General features: G+C 40.3%; 1 protein-coding gene across 1 annotated transcript in view; it reads right to left on the bottom strand.

The window, feature by feature from the left end:
- Window positions 1-550: 550 nt before the first annotated feature.
- Window positions 551-11283, bottom strand: part of metadherin (protein LYRIC) — a 42849-nt gene continuing 32116 nt past the window's right edge. The window contains exons 8-11 of the mRNA XM_042332786.1: window positions 4957-5072; window positions 2496-2612; window positions 1485-1635; window positions 551-801 (exon numbers count right to left, since the gene is read on the bottom strand). Of these exons, the coding sequence (XP_042188720.1) occupies window positions 734-801; window positions 1485-1635; window positions 2496-2612; window positions 4957-5072 (452 nt within the window). The 3' untranslated portion in view covers window positions 551-733. The remainder of the gene's footprint in view (window positions 802-1484; window positions 1636-2495; window positions 2613-4956; window positions 5073-11283) is intronic.

Raw genomic sequence — 11283 nt, 5'->3', positions numbered from 1 at the left:
AAAGGTATCTGCCAAAGATACAAAATTGCATTCTTAAAATATTAAATATAAAGCAAGATTTTATTGAGCTATTTACCGATAATACCTGAAATGCTGTAATATTGCTATGAGCTGACAGCAGACATATGGCAGGCTTTTTTCTTAGTCTGGCAGAGAACTCTACATGTACAGCTCAACACTGTTGAAAGTATCTGCTTATCTTTGTGTCTGTATCTGCAGGAAACGTGGTGGTATGATCACAAAATGTGCCCTTTAAAGACACAAAGAGGCAGCCGTGGTTAGTTTTAAAACACTTCTTTCGCAATAAGACGTTAAAACACTTGTTCCTGTGTATCTCAACCGAACACGGCCAGTATTAAATGGATTGCAATAATCAGAATAATAAAAAAAAGTCTAGCCTGTTTCTATGTGTAAAGCAAGGCTGCTTTGAAACTGGCAAAGCTGTTTTGGGGCTCCACATTGTGCTAGAATAGGAAAATGTACAAAGTGTAAGGGAACACATCTCTATTTGTGGATGAATTGCACCTCACAACGTCATTAAGCACTTGACTCCAGCAGCTCCATTTATTTTGCTCTGCAGTTTCCAACACTAGACCAGAGATTCCTACTGTTTTATCCCTTTCTTCATTTTATGGGCTTAGTGCAATGCTTCCTGCAGCGGAACGCTTGTAGCTTGTAGCTAGTAACCAATATCAGTAAAATCTGAAGCATTTTCACAAATCAAAAGACATTGTCAAGTTTCTCTTCTGGCTTTCATTTTCTTCCTCTCTGTTTTTGTGCTGTTCAGAATGAAGTCATTGCCTGTCAAAAAGGAAAATATTTATAAAATAAAATTTAGACAATAATTGCCCACAGCATGCTTCGGGAGACAACTGCTGGCAGCAAATGAGCTTATGGTAAAGGCCAAAACTGACTATATTCTGTTTTTTTGGGGGGGAACGTGGGTAACAGATGTAATCTCATTTTACAACCACTGTCTTGTCATTTCCCAAGCACTCAATGGAGTGCAAAATAAGGTAAAAGTAATGTGGGGCTGAATGTCTGTCCTTAAGATTACCAGAGAGACAATGGAGAATATAAATATACCTTATGAAATTAACAAATGCACCAGGCCAAATTAATATATATTAAAAGCTTAACAAATCTAACCTCAGAAAATATACCTTATCAAAATGTACTTTAATTTAAGTACATTAATTTGATTACAATTTCATTTAAAACATTATATGCATTAGGGTATTCCCTTGCCCTGAATCTCAATTAAAAAATGCCTTCCTTCCCCAATCAAGCTCTTTCTCTTCCTATCTACAAAACTGGCTAAAATCCAGCATGCTAAATGTCTCAAAAATACTTGTTCATTCACAGTCCAAAGGATGCCCCCAAGCCTGAGGCTTCAATGTCATTGTCAAATTGCAATATGATAGAGTATACAATCTTAACCGATAGAAGAAAACTCGTTGCTACTTTGCAGTTGCATGGCTTACTTTTATCAGATGCTGTGCTGGGTCCTGTGTTCCATGTTTCTGTAAGAGGAATCTCCATTAAACACTGTTGCTCCCTGATTTCTGATTGTTCCAATACCATTCCCACTGAATGTTCCTCACTCGGAATCTTCTTTTGAGAATCATCTCTCAGCTTTCAATTGAAACAAAACATTATCAAGTATTTTAGCAAAACATGAAAACTCTGATCAGCCACAGTGATAGCTTTACCTTACACAATGTTACTCTTAAACATCAGAAACGTTTGTTATTGGGAGCAGATCATTGATTATTTTATTCAGTCTGTGTCACACAGCACAAATTCCTTCCCTCCCCTTCCCTTTACTCACATCCCCACCACGTGGGAACAATCTGAAGGAATCCACAATTTTAAACAGTTTTAATGCAAAAAATTGTCACTTCATCACCATTGTAGAGGAAACTGATTAAATTAAGTCAGTTTCCTCTTCTCCTACATTCAAAATCTGGATCAAAGTTGGCAGATTCAAGAAGAAACACTATATAAAAATAAATAATAATCCTTGCATTTGATATACCACCTTATCATCGTAGAGACGTCTCAAAATGCTTCATATTTAAAATTTAGTGTTGAAATATTAATGTTGTCATTGTAAATTTAAAAATCTTCACACCCGAGCTCTTCCCTCCCATACTGACCTGCTTTCTTCCCACTCCACATCTTCAGTCGTAATCTAAAAGAGGGGTTGGAGAGAGCTACATAAATGCATGTTGTTGTTGTCGACAAGTTGTATTTGGGGGATTTCTGGCCAACACACCGGAAGAAATTTCCTTCTCTTTTTGCCATGGGATTGTTTAAAGTTCACTGATTTTTCAATCACTGACTAACTTTGCACTTTACAATACAAATTTACATCTATATATCACCTTTCGGGTCAGGAAGGCGTCCCAAGGTGCTGGACAATCTCACGGTTTGCACTTGAACTGGGGAGGAAAAGAGATGAATTTTTTTTAAGCTTTTAAATGGGAGTTTACCTCTTCGTTTCCAGCAGCATCGTCTGTTTGTTTCCCTTTTTTCTTTTTCTTCTTTCGTTTTGATTTCCCGCCGCTACTCGGGTTCATCTGACATTTTTCTTCTTCCTCTTCAGATACCTGTACAACAGAATCATTTGTACCATGAAGAAGTCACTGGATTTGTCTTTCCATCCTGGCCTCTCCCCATCACCAGTTACACAGCTCCCTCTAAACCTGAACAGAAAAAATGGGAGAATATTCCTCAAAAATCTAGTTGTTTGGGGTCTGTGGTGTACGAGACAATTTCTAACGAAAATACTTCAAGAACTGATAGAACCAGTTTTTGGCATGAATGGAAGAGCAAATAGGCAAATGATCTCTGGCTCTGTGTTACGTACAATTCCTCTTGACTCTAGTCTATTCCTCCACTTCTATCCCTCTTTATCCACTTTTAAATCCCTCTTTAAGACTGACCTCTTCGACCCTGCTTACAGTCACATATCCTCCCCCCCTCCCCACCCAGCATTGGGGCCACCCCTACTGTTGTGAAGTGCTGCAAAATGCTATTCTGTGTGAAGAATAGCATTTTGCAGCACTTCACAACAGTAGGGGTGGTAAAATGCTATTCCGTCTATATAAATGCAAGTTGTTTTTCTTAACAATTTCCATTGTCCATTTCGTTACACTGTGACAAATGTACCTTGCGCTGCGATAATTATGGCTTGGATATGAAGTATTCTATGGGTATGTATCACTGACTGTAGGGCTTACAACATCCCATCTGCCCCTCCTAACTTCAGCATGATCCTTGGGTGTGAAGGCAGCTCAAAAACTGACCGCCCTCGTTTCCAGGGATCATTGATGACTATCCAGTTCCAGATTTTGGAACTGCTTCATGAGATACCAGTTTCATCTTAAAAAGAACTACGCGGAACCGACTTCGAAATTAAGATTGCATTTTAAGAATTTTCCAAAATTCAGCATAAACGTAAATTTTAATACAGTAGTTTTAAGCCTAAGAACATGAGTGAGTTTGAAGCTCAGGACATAGAAATATAAATTGTTAAGAGACTTGGAAAAGTAACCTGATACATGTTTTCAAGATTATGAAGCTGATATAAACAAGAGTGACAAAACACAAAATACTGCAGATGATGGAAATATGAAAACAAAAACAGAAGTCACTGGGAACACTCAGCAGGTCAGACAGCATCTATGGAGGAAAGAAAGTGAGCCAACGTTTCGGGTCCACAACCCTTCGTCAGAATGTTGACTCGCTTTCCTTTCTCCATAGATGCTGTCTGACCTGCTGAGTGTTCACAGCGACTTCTGTTTTTGTTTTCATAAACAAGAGTGATTTTAGCAAACCTATCAATTTAAAAGTATGAACCATCAGGGATACATTAATAATAATGTTGCATATGATATAGCATCTTATGGACTGATTAATTGGGCCTCCTCTCCTTTTTTCCTGGCTTAAAACTTATTTTTAAAAAACTTTTTTGAAAACAGGTTACACTAATCAAGTCAGAACAACTGAACTGGATTTTACAATACCTTTAGTCATTGGTATTTACATCAAAAGTTGCTCTTTACACCTCAGTCCCAAAGCTAAACTTTTCACAAATGAATGGTGCTTGAAAACTAACCAATGTTATATGATATTTTGCAATGGCATTGTCTGCCATAACAGCCAGTCTTAAATTGCCTGTACTCAGAATGTTTAGAGCATGTACGTTTGCACCCTCAATTGGTACCATGCTATTAATTCAAGATGAGATTATTCCATTCCGTAATTTAACTCCAATTTAAATAGCCTTCACAATCTTGTATTAAACCAGAGTAAAAATTCCCTAACTATAAATTCCAACTTTTCAGTTGCTTGTAGCACAGGCAGTATTCCCCATGTGTTGTTGCAGAAACCCCGGCTCATCAGCAAGACTTGGAACAGGAGCCAATCACTGAGGGCAGGGATTCTTCCTACTTGGCTCCTGTTAGCCCGACAAGCCAAAGCCCTAATAAGTAGAATGGTCCTTGCTGGATAAGAAACAGGAAGCTTGCCAGATAGTGTTTTCAATGGCAAGCCGTATGGTCTTAGCTGGTTAAACTCACGTATTATTCCCAAAACATACCCCCAAGCCTTGGCTCTTCCCAAACTGTGATCCCCAAGTATTTGTTCTTCCTAATCTGTATCTAATCCTCTCTGGAATTAGATAAGAAGTATGTGTCTCCAGGGAGAGTGTGCATTCATTCCAGACATGGGGAAATTGTATAGGTGGTATACAGATATGGAATTTTACTCTGGTTTGGATACTCTTTAAGCATGGTGATAGTTTTCTGCAAAAAAACAATCCTTGCACTTGGTATAGTGCCTCTCTCTTCACATTGTCAAAACATCTCAAAGCAATTCACTGTGTTTACATTAAGGAGAGTAGAACCTTTTCTCAGCAATTCTCCTTGGGCAGTACCTTTTCATTATTACCTTCAGCTTCTCTTTCTCCAGTTCATGGACTGTCAAAATTTCCTGTCCTGTCCAATTGCCCCATTCCTCTGTTGGTGGGCTCCAATCCGAGTCAAGGTCAACTGCAAACGGATCTTCTGCAAAGTGTTGGGATAAAATTTATAATAATAATCCTTGTATTTGATATAGCACCTTATCATGTCATTGAGATGTCTCAAAATGCATCACAGGATAAACTGTAAAGTGGATTGTCTATGTATTTTTTGTGGGCGAAATGTGGCAGCCAATTGCGCACAGCAATATCCCACAATCAGCCATGGAGTGAATGACTAATGTTAGTTTGGGAGATTGTTGGCCAAGATACCGGGAGAAACTCCCTTCTCTTTTTGAATAGTGCCATGAGGATTTTTAACATCCACCTGAACGGGCAGATGGACCTCGATTTAACATCTCATCTGAAGGACAAAATTATAACAGTTAGGTGGGTAAACTTTTCTCCATCAATATATTTCTCAACACATTCAATTCTTTAGAAATTTGATAATTAAACATTTTGTTACTTTGAAAGATCTGAAGAAAAAGTACAAATTATGATTCTGACTTCAGATTTGTTACAAATATAGTACTTGCCCCAATATTAATGCCCAATTTTCCTTGAAACTTGCTATCTTTTAATGATATGCTTTACATTTTACACAGGTTTATATGGTAGCGACTGGTGGCTTATGAAAACAGTTCACTATCATAAACTGTCTGTCCCTGTTATAATGTGCTCTTTCGGGCCCATAGAATGAGACCCAGTGTTTATAGCGTGTCTACAAAATATAAATGACCTTTTCCAAGTTGCCACTCATGTAACTGTTGACTAGGATTGGGTTTGCCGGTCAACCCAGTAAACGAAGCATAGCACAATTCCAATAGAGTGCAAATCAAAACTATAAACTATAAAATTGGGTATAAACCTACCCACCGTATAAACCTACAACAACAACTTGCATTTATATAGCACCCCTCAACAGGATAGTGTCCCAGAGCGCTTAACTACCCACCCCATGAACCTCTCCACCCTATAAAATGACAGAGTTGGACGATACTGGGATTTCTGTAATTTTCTCCACAAAATGCTGCAATTTTGCTGGGAGCTACAGCATACCACATTTCACCACACAGATCTGGAATCATACCCTCCAGTATCTTTGCTCTATTTAATTTGAGGGGGGAAAAAAACAATGAAAGTTCATATTAAGGAATTTTGTTCCATCTTCAAACAATAACAACTCGCATTTATATAGCGCCCCTCACAGGGTAGCGTCCCAAAGCGCTTGACAGTGGCAGAACACGATGCTGAGCTGGGGGGGTGACTGTAGGCACGATCGAAGAGGAAGGTGCAACCTGAGGATTGAGGAGGCAAGGCAGCAGGATAATGTTCTAGACTTTCAGGGGATAGTAGCTGAAAATGCGGCCACCGAAGGTGGAAGGGAGGGCACAAGGGACAAGCAAGAGACCGGAGCCAGTCGAGCGGAAGCAACGGGTAATGGGTTGGTAGGTATGGTGAGTAAGCAGGTTGGGAGAGGTAGGGAGGTGCCAGGGCATGAACAACAACAAAATTACATTTGTAAAGCGCCCTGGGAGGGGATCAGGACCTGAGCATGGGGTGGGGTTGGGGGGAGTGATGGGATGAGGGAGGGCAGAGCGGTAGGAGGGCAAATCTGAAGGGATTGGAAGACAAGTGTGAGAATCTTGAAACTGATTATTCAGTGATAGGGAGCTGCTGGAGCTTGGTTAGAACTGGTATGATTGAAGTACCTAGTTTAGTGCAGGTGCACATGCAGAGTTTGGAATTAACTGGATTTTATGGATAATGGAACTGGGGAGACTGCCGACGAGGACATTTGAATAGTTGCGATGTTTCATTGCGTGACGTTTTAAGTAAACAGTAGCCATGTTATTGCTGAAGGGAGTTGTAAGGGAAATCTAGGATTATTTTTGACAGGTGCAAGCACCTTACTAAAATGCAAGACTAAACATCCATCACAGTAGTTGATTCTGCAATCATGAAAACCTTTTTAGCAAAGTGCTTTTTATTATCTTGCGATAAACTGCACAAACACATTTTTTAAGGGCTCGAAAGATATAAATAAGCCTTTTTTACAAGATATTTTCAAATCTGTCAGACCATAAATTAAAATTAGCATTAGATTCATGTCATTTGTACACACGTTCTCACGAAACAAACTTGACAATTGTACTGAAGAGCTCCAGCTTCTTACTTATTTAAATCCAAAATATTCCATCCGGAAAGGTTGCTTAAAAATAACATTGTCTAATATCATTCTGGGCTGAAAGATTACAACTAAGTGAATTACAATATGAAAGACCCTTGATATTGCTTTCGCACACTGAGCAGAAAATAAATACAGTGAATTGCTCTTACTGTCTTTTTCAGTTGGGCAGCTCAAATAAATGAGAAGACTTAAAAATGACAACAACAGGAGTTCACACTGCTGTCAACTGTTCAGGGTGAATGGTGGGTCATGGTTTGCTATAGCCATCACTGATTTCAAATGCAGCTCCTGCTCAGCACCTCAGCGAGCAGTACAGTGGAAATTTGCACTGTGACTAAAGCCACTGGTTCCCATTAATCTGTGACTTACATTTTATTATTCTCTGTGGATAAATAGTGGAAGCAATCATTGCTCAAATTTGTATGACCGGACTGCATAAACAGCTGCTGATTTCATTAAACAGGCATGTTCATTCAGTTCCACCGGGGCATTGCAACTTGTTTATTTTGGCATAACTGGAATTCCACGCCCCAAATTCACTGTTTACAGCTGTATTATTAAACCATGAGAATCCAAAATAAATTGTTCAATTTTTAGATCATAACTAAAGCATCCTTGAACTATTATGAAGGAAGATTATAACCCTAATAGCGGGGGGGGCGAAAGGGAAAATATATACATTACACAATACACAGTGGAGTTTGATTCAGGAAGAGCCAACTGCAACGAGCTGGGAAATTAAGATTCTAAATAACGATCTGTCCTCTCAGCTCTCAAAAGTGGTCAATTCCTGCAAAATCTAGGAGAAAAAAAATCTTGGGAAAAAAGGCAGCCTTTGCCATGTAGCTTGCTCTGTGCTTGAAGGACCTTTGAGCTAGCAGTTTGTATTCAATATTGAGGTTGTATTTAACCCAGGCTGAAACCAACCCATCAAACTCAACTATGCCTCTGAAGCTCTTAAATAAAATGAAGCTTAAAGTGCGATTCTAAACTGAACTCTATGTCAAGAATTTTAATGGCTAGATCTAGTTCATGGTTGACCAGTCCCTGACAAGATGCCCTTCACCCTGCCAAAGTATTACAGGTAACAGAGGCGAGACTTTCATCCCTCTGCCTGGGCTTCACAGGAACCCAGGTGGAAAAGGATGTTGTTCTACCTCAGAGAGCCACACATGACCATTGCAGCTATTTGTCTCGGTAAAATACTGGGTGAACGTTGGTGCACTGTTGCCATGTTTCAGAAAGAAGTGTCTGTTCACGATCCTTTGAGGAGGCAATGTCACATGGTGCAGGAGATCAGGGAGTTACTGTGAAAGGAATTCCCAATCTTAGGTGTGCACAGGCAATTTATTATACTGAATGGCTACAATTAATAATCATAATGATAATAATCCTTGCATTTGATACACTGCCTGTAAATAAAGGAAAGTCTCAAAAAGCACTTGAATGCTGAAGGAATGAATTGTTGTCAAGTGCAGTGACTGTGCATTTGCAGGCAAATACAGCACAAACAGCCATGAAATGAATGACCAATTTACCTGGATGATTTTCCCATTGGGGAAAAACAAATCTCTCTTTACAAATCTGGGATCTTTAAATATGCACCTGCATAAGTAGACAGGATCATGGTTTAATATCTCATCTGAATGCCAATACCTCCAATAATGTCTCACTTTCCTGGTATTCCACCAAGGTGTCAATTTATACAATCAAGTCCCAATTTGGGACTTCAACCCATCACCTCTGACTCAGAGTGAGAATGCTATCAACCGAGCCAAAGTGCTAAATTCTGTGCAAGTGGAGAGAGCAGTCATTCATTTTATTTATGCCAATGAGCTTTACTCCTATATAGTATATAGTTATACTCATCAATCTGCAGCTGACTTTATGTTGGCTGAATGAAAATGATCAAAATTTATAGATTTTAATTTGAAGTAAAGACTACTCACTGGCACTCAAGGATTTTCTGGGTTTGGCAGAGCCCTGGCAGAGCAAAAGAACAATGTGTGCACCAAAATTACAAAAAACAGGTTTCTCCAGGGTGAATTAAGATAGTACTGTATTTCACCTTTCCATTTCCTGCAATAACAGGGAGCTTGTGCTTGTGTTATGAAGGGAGGTTTACAGCAGGGAAAGAGATACAGCTGGGCCATTTTACGCACAGTTCCACACTCATTTTTCAACAAAGCAAACAACAAAAGGGCAGCAGTAGAACTAACTTCCTGAAGTTGAATGTCAACAAGACCGAGGCCCTCCTGCTTGGCACCTGTCAGCACCTCCATACTTCGGGTGCTGACAGTATCTCCCTCCATGAATGCACTCTACATCTCAGAGCCAATACAGAACTCCAGTGTCCTGTTTGACCCTCAACTGTCCTTCATACAACACATCCGTGCCATGACCCACTCCGCCTTTCCCCACCTCCGTAACATCGCCCGGCACCTCTACTGTCTCACACTGCAGGCTGCTCAGACCCTCATACATATTCATAACATCCAGACTCATCTACGCAAACTCCCAGATTGTCGGACTCCCCAACTCTTCCCTCCACAGGCGGCAGATCATCCAGAGTTCTGCAGCCGTGTCCACCCTATCACCCCCATCCTCGCTCAACTCCACTGGCTTCCCATCACACAGAGGATACAGTTCAAGATCTGGTCCTCACTTTCAAAGCCCTCCATAGCCTTGCTCCCCCCTACCTCTGCGACCTCCAAACCCCCCCTAGCTGCTCGCTCCCTCCACTCTGTGGACTCCAGCCTGCTTCATGTCCCACCTCTTGCCTACTCCCACCAATATGGGCGGGTGTGCCTTCAGTCACTCTACACCCCCCCCCTGGAACTCCATCCCGCAGTCCCTCCACCTCGCCCCGTCCCTTGCCTCCTTCAAGACCAGTCTCAAAACCCTCCTCTTTGACCGGGGCTTTGGTCACCCTCCTTCCCCCCTGCCCTCCACTCTCCCTGATCCCGTCCCCCAGCTCAGGTCCGAAACGCTGATTGTTCGGAACTTGGAACCACCTCCCGACGTGAAAGGCGCTATACAAATGTAATTTTTGTTTGTTTGTTATACAGGAGAAAGCTATGGATGAATGAATGCATGGGATTTGTCTTGGTTAGCTCATTCACGTAATGTCTCTTAAGAGTTTTATGTCAATTAAAAAAACCAACACAAACAAGGCAGTTTCAGGAACTTTCATTCAAGCTGTGGGCTGCGGAATTTATAATAATCTTTGCATTTGATATAGCGCCTTATCACGTCGTTGAGACGTCTAAAAGCGCTTTACAGAATATACCATAAAGTGAATTGACTGTATATTGTATTTTGTGCACGATTTTAAAACAAATGAACGTTGTTCGGTATTATTAGCAAAGGCGACTCTATTGTGATGTTTGAAAACAAAACCATGTAGAAAAATCACATTTGATAACGATTGTGATGTTCCTGCCTGGTTTTGGTTTCAAAGAAAAAATAAGTGCACTGTACAAACATTGAACTACGTGCTTTGGGTCCAAAAGATCAAGACACTGTTATAATGGGCCACTAGTTGGAAATCCATGTTATTAGCAAATTAGTGAGGCGTTTTATCACAGGGGCATCCTGTACCTATACTCACTGCTTTTTTTAAAAAAAAGTGCCTTGTGAATACATTCAGCCATTGGCATTCATTAACCAAGGGAACAATAAATGCACAAAGCAAGTGACTGCATGAACAGTGTGGAACATTAGATAGGAATACTCCACAACAGTCACCCAGCAACTGGGAATAAAGAATGGATTCAAACTGAAGCCCAACTCTGTCACGCAGTATTCTCAATACAATCACAGCTTGTTGTGCGCACTCTATATAAACAAACCACAGCTCACTGCTATTCTTGTTTACAATATGAAAGCAAATTGTCCTTAAATGAACCTTTACAGCTGGTTCAACTCAACTCAGCCTAGGCAGTTAATGACTCAGTCATTGCAAAGTGGTCTTAATGTACTTGTATTTCTCTCTTACACGGATTTTTATTTCCATTTGTTTTTTGAGTTGCCTGCAGTGCAGAAGGTATGATCAGATTTGTGA

This window comes from Callorhinchus milii, unplaced genomic scaffold (genome assembly GCF_018977255.1).
Source record: "Callorhinchus milii isolate IMCB2004 unplaced genomic scaffold, IMCB_Cmil_1.0 Scaffold3, whole genome shotgun sequence".
NCBI lineage: Eukaryota > Metazoa > Chordata > Chondrichthyes > Chimaeriformes > Callorhinchidae > Callorhinchus > Callorhinchus milii.
Note: the sequence above shows the minus strand (reverse complement) of the source record. Positions and strands in the feature narration are given on the sequence as shown.